General features: G+C 39.0%; 1 protein-coding gene across 1 annotated transcript; it reads right to left on the reverse strand.

The window, feature by feature from the left end:
* Window positions 1-1,967: 1,967 nt before the first annotated feature.
* Window positions 1,968-14,343, reverse strand: cyp17a2 (cytochrome P450, family 17, subfamily A, polypeptide 2). Its single transcript, XM_067523140.1, has 9 exons — window positions 14,075-14,343; window positions 13,389-13,509; window positions 11,895-12,033; window positions 6,091-6,320; window positions 4,703-4,789; window positions 4,290-4,505; window positions 3,954-4,123; window positions 2,547-2,650; window positions 1,968-2,470 (listed from the first exon to the last, which is right to left on the reverse strand). Exons 1-9 carry the CDS (start codon window positions 14,326-14,328, stop codon window positions 2,205-2,207), a joined length of 1,587 nt encoding a protein of 528 aa, XP_067379241.1. The 5' UTR covers window positions 14,329-14,343; the 3' UTR covers window positions 1,968-2,204.
* Between the last annotated feature and the right edge of the window lie 383 nt (window positions 14,344-14,726).

Genomic DNA, 14,726 nt, shown 5'->3' on the forward strand with positions numbered 1-14,726 from the left:
GGCTAAAATCTTCAACCAAATAACTCGTAGTAGCTTAAGCGATATCCCTGTATATGAGACTGATGTTTGGGGCAAGCTTAGCTTTGGAAACCATGTTTTTTGTCACTGAGAAATCCAACTTTAACAAGGACTAGTTTTCATTGGTGTACGAAAACATTCTAATCTGGTTCTCTTTCATCGAAGAGTTTGGCCCTGACTGGATTGACATTGACAGGTCAGATTTGGTTTTTAACTAAAAAAATATTCCTGCATGATTCAAGTAAGTTTTAAAGTTACCTTTCTGGATTTTGGGGGTTAAAAGATCCATAAAAACTGGAATAGGTTCCATTTGTTATCATATGCAAATCATATCGAAAACCAACTCAACAGTAATGTGTGTCCAGCTTACAAGTCTGTGCATAAGCATTTATAGGAATAGATAATGCAACAAAAGAAAAATGATTTCTTATCGACCTGACATCTGCTGCCATTTGGTGGATGATTTTACTGTGAAGCAGCTGCAGGAGATAATGTGCAGTCACAATGATGATGTTGAATTCATTTAAATAGAAGATAGTCTACTTCTTTACAATTGCTGGTAAGAAATAAAAAAAGTTGCAGGTATTTATTTCAGTTTTTGTGAATTTCCAACACATTGTCACATTATCTCTTGCCTTTCACCTTTCGTCATGGAAATAACAGCCTCTCAATCTCTGGTAATGGTTGTTAATGGTGTGTCACATTGCAAGTATCTGAGCTATAAATAGATAATTAGGGTCTTTTTGCAAGAGCTGTTTGAACAGATTCAGTACTTTTTAGAATTGGTGAAACAAGAGCAGAAACTCATCATATGTGAATACACATTCCACACATCCAACACGGCCAAGGATGCTAAAATATCAGTACATACCTGCGCTGCATGAATTGAGCATTAAGTCTTTTTTTATCTGGCACATGTGCAGTGAGTGAGTTTGCAGTGAGGACACAAATTCTTGAAATAAGTGCAGAAATATATTCGAACTCTGCTCAGACCCTTTTTTTTATGCATGTCACAGTGAAAACAGAAAGAATGAAATCGCCATCATCAACCACTTACACTGCAGTCTTGTCATCACTACCCATGCAGCCTAACGCCAAATAACAACTTGACTCGTAACCCTAACAAATTTAGCTTAAGAAGTCTTACGAATGAAAGGTGAAAAGTTTTCAACAATGTCAATTAGGACTTTTAGAAAATTACGAACCTATATCATTAGCTCTGGTTTAAGTCCACTTCCACTCAGACACCCAACACAAGACTGTAGCTCAACTTTAAGACCCCAATATCTATTTAAAGTCCCTAGAATGTTATAAACTTAAATTCCTGATCCAACTGTTATTTATTCTCTTGCCTTGTAAAACCAGCACTGACTCTGATATGTGAACCCAGTCAAATATTTTCTGAACCTGGAACAACACTGGAAATTGGTATAATTAAATCCAATCTCTGTGTGTTCCAAGAGGAGACCGGAAGCAGCTCCACCTGTGGTCTTAGACAAACTCCTTTAACTTACTAAAACTTCAGTATGTTCCTTCTATCAAAGGAGCACATCACTCACTCTAAAGGATGTTTTTCTCTTCTTGTGATCTCGTCTCTTCTGTCCTTCCTATTTGCATGAGGTTTCTGTCAGAGGATTCGAAGGACACAGAGAAGAGTGTAAAATCCCTCAATATGATAACAATGCTAATTATTATTACTAAATGAGTGTGTATGTGTGGATGTATGTATGTGGGTGACCTAACTAAACCAGCCTGTTCTAAAAGTGTGTGAAGATATACAATAAAATGACACTGTCAAACCTACAATCTGTCTGTGTGCTTTTATTCTGCAGAGCCACGTTTATCCTGATAATAAACACACCACACTGAAGGAAGTTATTATGTATCAATTAAAAAAAACACGGCAGTGATCTATTGCATGAGCGCTTTCACACAACAAACAATGGAGCTTTAAGTTTAATTTTTTATTCGGAATAATTATTTCCGTGACAAACAACCTTTTGTAGGGATAGAGTTTGTTACAAAAAGTGGGACCACAACCAGCTCAAAGTGATTTTTACTGTGAAAACCTGCTCAATGTGGCAACACTAACACTTGGTTGATTATCTCAGGAGAATATCTATGTTCACGAATGTAAAATGTTAATTTCATGTCTCTTTCACCTACATTTTACTGCCTTATTTTTTTTATTTTGATCCATTCTCCCATCCCGGCCTCGGAGTGACCACGACCTTAAAGGGTAATGGCTGCAGGACCACACCCAGCCGCCCCTGCAGGTTTGGTGGGGGAGCCTTGTCCGGCAGCCTAAAGCTCATTCGCTGTAGCAGAGAAGACAAAAAGAGAAACAGCTCCAGCCTGGCCAATGACTCACCGACGCAGACCCGGGGGCCTGCCCCGAACGGAAGGAAGCAAGAGGGTGTGACCCTCTGACCCTGGTCATCAAGGAAACGATCTAAAAAGGCAGGCGAAAAACTAAAGTGTCGTGCTTAGATGCTCTTTTATGTAATAGGAGAGTCAATGTTCGTTACCTGGGTTAAACAGGTCCGGTTTGTCCCATTGTTGGGGATCATGGTGAATTGACCACATATTGATCAAAACACGAGTCCCACGACTGATCGAGTGATTTCCAATTCTGTACGAAAGAGAGAGAGTGTGTATAAGTCAGTGTTTAAGTAAGTGTACAATAAGCTTTCTGCAATAGCCAATTTCTTTATCGAGATTTCCTCAATTTTCAAGAAATTATTTTCATAAATTATGTCGGATGATCATTGTTTAGTTTTAGGTACTTTGAATGTTTAGATTCAAGTTTATGATGTTGTTTATACTATACTACTACACCGATTAGCCTCAACATTAATATCGTGCTGCCAAAACAGCCCTGATCCATCAATTCATCTTTGCCATACTCCTGCACTGTAACAAGACTCATTATCCTGCAATAAGAAGCCAACAGGAAACTGATTCCATGAGAAGGTTTAGTTGATCTACCACTATGTTGAGGTAATATAGGTGCTATGTGTCAAAGTTAAATCCCCGTGGATCAGTGCTGAGCCCTAAGGTTTCCCAGCTTTCTCAGATTCACATGAGTTCATCTTCCATTGCTTCATGGTCTACTTCAGATGCTCACGAGTCTGAGGCTTTTGTTGATGGACAGGGTTCAACATGGTCACTATGACCAGTCTACAGCTACTGTGCACGATGAGCTCTGACAACTGTTGATCGTGGCCACCTTTTTTTAGCAATTGGTGCTAAAGTAGCTCAGCTGTAGGATAGGAAGAGACATGCTACCCTTCACCACTACAAGCTTGTCATTGGTCCTTCTGAAAGTTGCTCAGATCCTTGGGCCTGCTGAATTTTCCTGCTTCCAAGACATCACCTTCAACCACAGACTCTTCACTTCCTGCCTAATACATTTGCAAAAAAACTAATGGCATTGTTTGCAATTTTCTGGTTTTCTCCATAAAGTGGTCATTTGATCTGTGATCTGATCTTTATCAAATGTCCGCAAACAGTACTTATAAGATAAAACACAATTACGATCTTTCGTGTCTTCAATGAACACACCCATTAAACAGACAAGCGATGGTGGTAAAAGCGCAGCCATATTCTTGAGGTCATTCCAAGGCGTCTTTGTTGGTTTGAAGTCTGGTCTCTGGCTGGGTCTCTCCAAAAGGTGTATTCTGTGTCTTCCGTGTCTGTGTCAAAGCCATTCTGTAGTAGATTTATGCTTTTTTAACTTTAGCCGCAAATAGAGGAGAGACGTATCAATGTTATAGAGTCGGAAGGTGGAGGATTGATGAGGCCCCCTTGAGGGCAGGACTGGCCTCAACAAAAACCAAAGCCTAATGTTTGAGAAGCTAACCAAGAAACGTTTGCTTGAAGGACCACTGGAACTGAATATCCGACTAATCGTCTGTGTGTCAGTGTAGGTCTACCTGCTGTTGGTTATGGCAGTATGTGGGATCAGCACAGGACTGACCGGTCGGATCCTCATGCCCTCGTTAATGACACAGTCCAGGTACGGCAGCCGGCCTCGGTCAGATACGCAAACTGCTCGCTCACTACCGATATGCTCATCCAGCTCCTTTTGCACTCGATCCTGCACCTGCAAGGTCCACAGTGGCAGTTTTTATTCATGAACCAAAACAGCATTGAAATACATAAAGAAAAAGCAAATGACACATTTATGTAGAACTGTTACTGGCTATTGTTAGCAATAGTTGTAGAAGCAGTGATATATTATCACCATCAATATCAGATGTTTTTTTAACCTCTGGGTGGTGCAGCAGGTAGGCTAAGATCCACAGCAGCGTGGTAGATGTCGTCTCCACTCCGGCTCCAAAAGCCTCAGCCGCTGTCATCAAGACATGGTCATCAGTTATCCCCTCGTCCTCTGGCCCAGATGACCTATGACCCTGGCCGCTCCCTGTCTTGCCCTTTAGCAAGGCGTCCAGGAGGTCTCGGGGCTCATCTTCACTCTGTGATGCCTGAATATGAGGTGGAAGAGGTGGAACAGAGTTCATCTGACTGGTCTTAGAGGCACAAGTTTGATTTTTGTTTAATATGTAGAATAGCTGCTGTGTGTCATTTTCTCAGATCACCTAAAAATGTTTTTTAACCTTATGGGCACACAACATTAAATACCCTTTAACGGTATTCAGACCCCCCAGTGTTTGTACGTTACCTTGTGCTCCTCCAGTTTGCGTGTTAGCAGTCTGTCTCTGATGATAATACAGTCCTTCAGTTTACTGAGAGACTTGTTTGGGAGCATCTGAGGGACAGACACAGGTTGTTAGGACACTGTAACAAATTGCTGCAATTTCTACAGTACAATTTTACAATAACTTCTGTCATTTTACAAATTTTAACTGTATATTGCAATGCATCATGGGTTAAAAACAATTACAGTTGCTAACCGCATTTTTCCACAATGACATATTGAACCATTACAGGCGAGTTGTATCTTGACTGAAGATGATGCACATCACAGCTGGATCCTGTTGAGTTTGGCGGTTGAATTTGAACGAGGAACAAGAGCATTTGCTGACCGAGGCAGAGGAGCAACAGTAGTTTCTTTGGTGAGAACAAAATTATCTTATTTGTAAGAGTGACTGCAATTTCCCATCATTTTAACGAAGCTGTTATGACTCCAGCAGCACCCCAGCGAGAAGCTGCCAGCTGGTCATTAACAGGGCAAAGACAGCATCGGGAAAGTCTAGTTACACAAATGCTGTTTGTAACTCCATACCTTTGCATAATTTCTAAGTAGTTTAGACCTTATTGCAATTTCCAGAAGGTTACCACATGTGTAGGTTCATAATATTGTACTGCTAGCAACATTAGCATAGATTTGGTATATTTAGTGTTATTAGCTACTGCCTAAAGGTAAAACTAGCTACACTAACACTATAATGACATTAAAACCTGGACAATATTTTTAGTAAAATCGTACGTTGTTGCAATTGTTTGATGCTGCTGTTGTCCTTCCAAGCTGGGGCTGGTTGAGAAATATCTAACCAGAGTTTCCTTTACCTGTTAAGAACTCCACATTATATTAGTCACTGTTTTGCAGAGCTACCTCGCTTCAGCTTGGGCAGCACAATTGTCATTTTGTCTGGGCAAATTAGTTTGTTTTGTATAACCATATGTATTTTGCTGTCATGTAGAATAACTGTCAACAGTTTTGTCATTAACTTTATTGTTATGTAATTTTGCGATTTTTTTGATACTTCATTAGAACCAATGCAACCAGTGGTTCTAAGATGGCAAAGTTCTTAAGGAGAAATCAACAGTCATTCTTTGTGTCTCTTTTCTCTTCATATTTTAACAGTTGAGGAGACGGGATTTGAGGAGACGGGATTGTACGTTTGCAAAAACATTCCTGAGTAGTGAGGAATCATTTTTAAAAGTGAACATATCCTAAAAGAGACCATTTTTAGAAATAATAGATTTTTTTGAATGTGAAAACATTTCTTAAAAAATTTTTTTTGTTCCTTTTGTTTTAGGGTTAAAATTTTAATTATATTTCCAGGCTTGGTCAGTGTGAGAGAACACAAATGTTGAAGTACAAACCTTCATCCAAGGATAAATGTCCACCAGTCCTCCCCTGGCTATTGTCTGCACGATGCCATCATTATACTTGATGACCTCTTGCAGCTCGGCATCTCCGGGGCGATAGGTAGCACTGAACACCAGCGTGCACACGACATTGGTGACAGCTCTGGTCACTGCTGGAGACGGATCAAAGCCACACCTCCCACCAGAGAGCAACTCAATGCACAGACTGTCAACTGAGGACAGAACTAGAGAGAGAACAAAACAGAATTTAAAATTCTAGGAAATTTTCAACTTTTATTATTTTACAAAATGAAATTGTATTGTTACATTAAGAACTCATACGCTCACGTATTTTCAGTTTTATATTTTAATTATTATTTCTATATTCTTTGAAATTATTTATTTAGCTGAGGTCACTTGTCCCTTCAGGGGTCGCCACAGTAGACCGCATTCCACACGTTGATTTGGCAACAGTTTTTACACGCAACTCCCATTTTTATCTGGGCTCAGGACCGGCACCAAGGTCACCATTGGTGGCTGCTGGGGGCCCACACCTGGTGGGGGTGGGATTTAAGCCCTAGGCCTTCTGCATCCCAACCCAATACTTTACCCCTGATCCACCAGGCAGGGCCCCTGTAAACCTGAAATATATTTACCACCACAAAACAATGTAAAAAATAAAAGGTGAAAACTTTCAAGTGTGATGGTTTTCTTTTCAATACAAGGTGAAAGAGCTTTGTAGTTGTAACTCAGTATGTTGTGTTCATTTTGAATCTTCTATAGGTAAGTTATTGTAGACATTGTAGGTGTCATTTGAAATCTCCTCTTTAAGTCTGTTTTGTTTTTCTTGTTTTAGTTGTTGTGATTTATAGTGATTTAGTATTTCTTTGTAGGTATATTTGTCTACTTAAAGGCGAAAGCCATTGATCTTTGATGGCCATTTTTCATTTATATAACCACCTAATGAGGAATTTGAATGGTTGCTTCAAAAGGGCTTTTACTGTGTATTTGATAAATATTTATGGATTCAACAAAGTACATAAATGCTCTGGTTAGGACACATACACCAACTGAACCACACCCAGCCTTCAAATTATGTTAATGATAAGTTGGCATTAGAGCAGAAATTTAAGTAGAATGACAACAAAAATTATAGGTGTGGCTTTTTATGGATAACAGCAGATTTGGGGGTAAAGGGAAATGAAACATCAGAAAAGATTGATTGGAAAGTAAAAAAGCCTGTGAAAGGACAGTAGAAGAGATGTGACAATATCAAAACTTAAATTTGGACCTACAGTACTAAAGTATTCTATTTAAAATAATAAAACACAAACAGGTAGATGCGACTATTGTCAACAATACAAAAAATGAGTCTATGTAAAAACCTCAGTAAGATACAAGTAAACTATAATTTAACCGATTTCTCTTTTTTCTTAAGGGAAAACTCCGGAAGTGACTGTTCTAAGTTTTTGTTTCAGTCTTTTAAAATTAATTTTATATTTATTTATTTATCAAATTAATGAATATCCTACTTTAACCTGGATCCACACTCCTCACCAGCTGGGGGCGGTAATGCGCCACGTCATTGTCTGCAAACCGTCAACAAACATAAAGAGGAAGAAAGTCAAAAATGCCGCCAGTTCTGCTCACCTGTCGGGAAAAGCGCGGTGTGTCACAAGTTTACTCGTCTCTTCGCTGAAGTTTGCCAGCAGCAATTATATCATCCTACACAGATTTGTTCGCAAACGTGGCCATCAAACCTGTGAATAATGACCGAGGAGCAGCTGAAGAGGCGACTCAGGTAAACATGGACACACGGTTTAACAAGAGGAGGTTCAACAGGCTCTGCTTCTATTCAAATGCTGTTTGCTTTCTTGAAACAGGATAAATGCTTTAAATTACCACCACTTTTTACTTGAGTATTTCCATTTCATGTTACTCTACTTTGTTACTTTGTATTGTAGTTTTACTCCACTGTATTTTGGTAGTTTTTTTTACACCTATTTTTAAAGGCATTGACTAAACAGTTACTAATGATAAGATTTGTTTGATTGAATTATTGTAGGATACTATAATGACAAAATAGATATAGTGCGAATAAGTAAAATTAGCTCTGCCTTTATGGGTTGTAACAATAAAGTCAAAATAATTCATCAGTTATTTAAATCCTGTAATATATTACTATCAATGACTCATTTAGTAAAATGACTATAACTTAACAATTCTGTAATAATAATTTGACTTTATGTGATTTTAAGTATATTTCCTCTAACACTTTTAACTAAAGTGCATAACTTTTACTTAGAGTATTTCTACACTTTTATAATTTCATTAAGTAAATAACTTGGGTGTTGTCACCTCTCTCACTGCATATTATATGCACAGTATATAGCCCATAGTGACATATTGTGTGCACAGTTCAACAGCAACATACTGTTAAGATATCAGTAATCTCATATTTTAGTCATATCTTATCTTATACTATCTATTATACAACTAATGGGCATATTTGAAGCATCCTTTATTGGAATACTATACCAGACAGTTTGGCTAATATGAAGTACAACCCCAATTCCAAACAAGTTGAGACGATGTGTAAAACATAAATTAAAAACAGAATGCAATGATTTGCAAATCTCATCGGCCCATATTTTATTTACAATAGAACCTAAACAACATATGAGATGTTGAAAAAAGATCTTTTGCGATTTCATCGAAAATATTACCTCACTTGATTTGATTTGCAGCAATACATCTCAAAAAAGTTTGAAGAAGGGCCACAAAAGTCTGGAAAAGTAATTTATGCAAATCCAAAACAAATGGAGGATTATTTGACAACTAATTATTTTAATTGGCAAAAGGTCAGAAACATGACTGGGTATAAAGGAGCATTTCAGAGAGGTAGCGTCTATTGAATGTAAAGATGGGCAGAGATTCAAAGACTTTGAAGATCCCACCTTCTACAGTATATAATATCATCAAAAGATTCAGGTTTCAAGATTCAGATTCAAAAGATCAGGAGGAATCTCTGTGCACAAGGGACAAAGCAGAAGGTCAAAACTGGATGGATATGATCTTTATTCCCTCTGCATTAAAAACAGGCCTGACTCTCTACTGGACATCACTGCATGGGCTCAGGAAACTTCCAGAAATCACTGACTGTGAACATGGTTTGCTGTGCAATGCACAAACATAAGTTAAAGCTGTATCATGCCAAGAGGAAGACCTATGTGAACACGATCCAGAAACACGGTCATCTTCTCTCTTCAAAGCTCATTAATGATGGTCTGAGGCAAAATGGAAAACAGGGAACCATAGATGCCGTGTTCTGCACACTAAAGAGCGAAGAGACCATCCAGCTTGTTATCAACGGACAGTTCAAAAGCCTGCATCTCTGATGGTATGGGGGTGCATTAGTGCCTATGGTGTGGGCAGCTTACACATCTGGAAAGGAACCATCAATGCTGAAAAGTACATCGAGGTTTTAGAGCAACATATGCTCCCATCCAGACAATGTCTCTTTCATGGAAGGGCCTTTATATTTCAGCAAGAGAGTGTTAGGCCACATACTACCTCCTGGCAGGAGAAGAGTTCAGGTGAGGAACTGACCTACCTGCAGTCAAAACGTTTCAGCAACAGAAAACATTTAGTGCATTATAAAACAATAACCCAGCAACAAAGGCCCAGGACTGTTGAACAGCTAGAATCTTGCATAAGACAAGAATGGGACAACATTTCTCTCCTAAAACTCCAGCAACTGGTCTCCTCACTTCCCAGACATTTACAGACAGTAGTTAAAAGAAGAGGGGATGCTGCATCACCCAGCTCCAACTTTTTCGAGATGTGTTGCTGCCATTACATTCAAAGTGAGCTAATATTTCCCATTAAATGTTAAAATGTCTGTTGTTTATGTTCTATTGTGAATAAAATATGGGTCGATGAGATTTGAAAATTATTGCATTCTGTTTTTATTTACATTTTACACAGTGTTAACACATTGTTAACGCAAGAAATATCTGAAGTTCAGATTTGCTAATCTAGAAATGTAATAAGTGAGGTTAATAAGAGGTTAGCGTAGGGTGAAGCAGCAGTTCAGGTGATGTGTTGTGCTGAGCACAGCGGGCAGTTGTTTTCTGACTGTCTCTGCTAAACACCAACAACGGTGGAAAACGATTTTTATTAATCATTCCAACTGTTTCTCTGTCACAATAACATTACATAAATTACATAACACACATAATAATAATAATTAGGGAACTGTATTACTTTTTCCTCTTTATTTTATATTTCCTCTATGTTGGGCTGTAAACTTACTTTCTTTTTCGGTTCCTGAAATTGTCACAGATTGGCTCACATCATTTTTGCCCAAACAGTTTATGGATATCTAGAACTGAATACCAGATGGTGCGAATAATAAAGTCCTATAACTCTTTTTCTTATTGTGATATACTTTGACTGTCTCTCCTAAAGTGATTTTAGACAAAGAAATAAAGTACTTTTACATTTGTTAACTGTAGACAAACTAACTGTTTTCAGTCATTGTCCTTTTTGTTTATGAAATAATTACATGAAACGTGCACCCATCGCAGTAATGATGCTGAAATGATAGATCGCGCAGCCCTAACGCACGCTAAGCTTTTTCAAAGTAACCAAGGAAATATTTTTGCTTAAAGTTTTTGCGAACTACTTGGCTTTGTTAATTGTTGCCTGTGGTAAAGAGCAAACATTAATTTAGTGAGAGAGAACAATCAGAGAGACAGACCCTGTTATTACTGATTATGACTATCAGCATGGTGCTCCTGTCTCCTGACCTTGAAAGGAGCCTTGCCCGTCCCTGATGTACGGGTGAGAGAAACAGTCAGGTGATATTTATTCGGATAACATAGCTGCTGATGGTACTGCACTAACATCTTTTTCTGAAGCTGCATTACTCTGCTTAGACATTAACTTTATCAATTTATCAAAATACACTTTTGCAGGAACTTCACAAAAACACATGATGTTTGATGATTGCTGATGATTACAGGGCAAAAAACTTAAGCTCCCCAAAACCAGTATGACCCAAACAGGACTTTTAGTAAAGCAGTCTGTGAATTAATATGATCAATGGCTTTTGGCTTGTCCCCCCTTGTCCCAGGGGTCGGCACAGTGGGACGTGTTTTACGTGTTCATTTGGCTTTTTCTTTTTTTGCCAGATGGCAGTTTTTTGTTTTGTTTGTTTTCTTTTGTTTTGTTTTTTTATGCAGGCTTGGGGCCAGCACCAAGGTCGCCCTTGGTGGGTGGGCGGGGCCAGACCTGATGGGGTGGGATTTGAACCTGCGGCCTTCTGCATCCCAAACTAATGCTCCAATACCAATCATCCACTATGCCGCCATACATGTTGTCCACAGCATCTGTATAAAATGACCTGCTCAAGTCATTGCATGTCTGCAGCATGTTAAGGATTCATGGCAGATGTTGTGATAATGTGCCAGAGTGCACATTATCCCCATTATTCCCTCCACACCGTTTTCTTTTCCCCCAGCATCCCCTCGCTGAACATTTTCTTATTGAAAGACTAATTGCTTGACTATACTTGATAAGGAAAAGGCGCGACAAGGAGAACAACTGCAACAGGTTTCTGCTGGGCTCAATCTGCTTCAGTCATTTTAGAGTGTATCAGTATGTTAACTTAACTACAATTTTTATGTACAATTGACTGTATTCATGTCAGAGGACTGCAGATGTTAAGGCCAGTTCAGGCAGAAAATGTTTGTACATAAGGAAAACAAATTAGTAAAAAGGATAGAAAAATAATATCTAAATGAAGGAAGTTGTACCAATGTCTTGCAATCGACTGGTCCCTTCTCCAAACAGTGTGAAGGAATTGTGGACGAGGCGACGGTGAAACTTCCAGAGAGGAGAGTAATCAGAAAACGCAATGTCTTTACCTCCTCTGGTCAATAGGTTGGTGGTCACCTGCAGAATCATGAAATGGAGAGAGGTTAAAAGTGGTGTAGTAGAAAAAACGGGAGCAATGTTAATTTCAAAACTCTTACATTTCCTCATTGACAAATGTTTTTATCATTGAAGCAGTGCTATGAGACGAAATGTTTTTGTTTCATGAGATGCAAGTGCAAGAAAGGACAGACAGGCAAGAAGGAAGCTCTCAGGTAGAGTTCTGTTTTCAGCAGTTTTTTGAAGATTTGGAGTGAGGTAGTTGAGCATACTGAGTTTGGGAGCTCATTCCTCCATCGTGGGATCACTGGGCTGACGAGTTTTGCTTGGTGTTTTTTATGTATTACAGTGACTTGGTGGTATTGTAGACCTGGATGAGGGAGTTCAGGAAGGAAGGTGCTGATGAGTTGATCACTCTGTAGGTGAAAGAGCTTTGAGCCTGAAGTTCTGGCTGATTAAAAATGAGACCCACTAATGCGGATCATCGAAAGGGTTTGATTGTTCTGCTGGTAGCTCTGACAATAGGACATTGCATTAATTAAGACGAGATATTCCCAGAGCCCACAAACAATGAGGTGGGCTGATCTTTCTAAAGTTATACGGGGCAAATCTGCTGCCCTAGAGACACAGGAGATGTGGTTGGTAAAGCTCAGTTGATCGTCGACCCCTAGATTTCTGACAGACTTACTAGGGACAATCACTGAAGACTCAATGTTGATGCTGCTGGGAAGACTAGAAATTCTGTGTTGTAGAGATTGAGCTCAGATGTATCTTTCTCATTCAAGCAGACATGTCAGACATGGACAGAGATGCATCTTGAAACAGTGGAGACATCCAATGGAAGGACAGGAGGAGCTGTATGTCATCAGCATAGCAATGGTAGGAGAAACCATGTGAATTATGCATACAACCAATACTTCCAATAGATTAATGTTTTTTTACTAAACAAACTCTATCTTGTTGCCCCGGAATCATACAAATGTCAGAAAGCTGATTATTAAACAGTTTGAATAATTTATTTGTACATCAGCACCAGTTCAGTTGAGATTTTTATTTTTCAATTAGAAGAAATTAAAGCAGCAGGAAAAAAGGTGCAACCTAAACACAATAACATCTCAGTCCTGATAAAATGCATTTAATTCAGATTAAAAGCTTAATTGTATATAATAATAAGCCAAGAAAATGGCAGCACAAAGCATTAAGATGGAAAAATTTAAGTTGAGTTTAACTTAAATTTTTGTAGGAGTAATAGGCAGTTTATAGCAGATTAGAATTAAAAAAATATAATTCACCCACTATTGTTTAAATAATTTTAATCTTATAAAACACTGCGACAATCCGTAATTATTCCTTTTCTGAGTATTTGTAAGTCTCACCATGCTTGGCCGTCCAGCAAAGTCTCTTCCTCTCTGCAGTAGGACCTCTTTGGCGTGTTGATTGTTGTTCACCACCACAGTGTAGTGGGGACCAAGGTAGAGCGCAAACAGAGACCCGTATCTAAAACAGTACACTGTGTAAAAGCTTGTATATGAAATGTTTTGATTTCTGTGAAATACTAGAGCCAAAGTATTTATCTTGCCCAGATTTGTAAAAATTGCATCCTGCATGCAGCTTTTCTGATTGGCGACCTTCCAGATATGAAGCAGCCTCATAAACATGAACAAGGGCTCCCTAACGGAGGCCTTGAAGTTCTTCTAAACATTAACTGGATTTTAAACACTCATCACTTACTAAATATTTAAATGCTCTTTCAAACAAACAAGTTCTTGTGCGTATCCTTCACCAAACAGACAATATATACTAGTTATTTCACATTTAAACAAGGTCATTCATAAATTAAGTTTCTCAAACAGTAAAACATGTAAAAGCACTTTATTCATTAATGATAATTATTCCTCACAAACATTAATAACTTCTTTAAATACGAACAAATACTTCCAAACTTTAGTTAATATTCAAACATTAACAAATGTTCTTTACAGTAATTCTAACCTCAAAACGGTCTTTAGGAACCCCAGAAACCTAAATCTACTTTTCTAAGGAGAAAACTCAGTGTTCTCACCTGTGGGCCAGCTGACAAAAGAGGAGGTGAGGAGGGAGGCCTCCTCCCAGCCAGGGGAGACTGCCCAGGATGGGGATCCTCGGCAGGCAGGGGATGGAGCTCCCAGCTCTGGAAGGGGGCGATGAAGGTTTAGTTTGAGGAAGCGACAGATGTGTGATTAGAAACCAGGCAACTGCCGCAATAATCAAGAGGATGAGGAGGAGTGAAGGAGAGAAACAGGGAGGGAGGAGAGACGAGAGCAGATGGGTAAACATGGCTGTGATGAGGAGGAAGAAAAAATGAAGACAGACGCTGAGGAGTCCTGGTTTTAATCTCTCACACACGCAGAAACCTTGGAGAGGTCAGAGGTTGTTTGTGTTATCAGTAGTGTGTGTGGGGGGGGGGGGTGTGTGTGTCTGTGGGTGGGTGGCCTCACCCTGACCATGTGTGCATATTTATCTTGGTCAGCCGACCTTCATGTTATCAGATTGCTCATCGACCAATAGAAGTAATAGAAGTCTAATAAAAGTAGACACCATGTCAGTATCTTATCAGCTTTGTTACCATCAGCTTGATGGTAAAATGTTTAAAATCAGTAAATCAGCAAAATTACGTCCCATGAAAGTTACATAGCAATGTGTTCCACACACACCTCCAAATCTAAAATGTGCAG

This window comes from Channa argus, chromosome 12 (assembly GCF_033026475.1).
Source record: "Channa argus isolate prfri chromosome 12, Channa argus male v1.0, whole genome shotgun sequence".
Taxonomy (NCBI): domain Eukaryota; kingdom Metazoa; phylum Chordata; class Actinopteri; order Anabantiformes; family Channidae; genus Channa; species Channa argus.

Bases quoted from the DNA above. Each gene is read 5' to 3' on its own strand.
- cyp17a2 (XM_067523140.1), bottom strand. From the start codon at position 14,328: ATGTTTACCCATCTGCTCTCGTCTCTCCTCCCTCCCTGTTTCTCTCCT. The intron at 4,506-4,702 runs GTAACGTACAAA...CCTCATATTCAG, and splicing joins GCAAACTGGAGGAGCACAAG to GCATCACAGAGTGAAGATGA. The intron at 2,471-2,546 runs GTAACGAACATT...CTGCCTTTTTAG, and splicing joins ACCGGACCTGTTTAACCCAG to ATCGTTTCCTTGATGACCAG.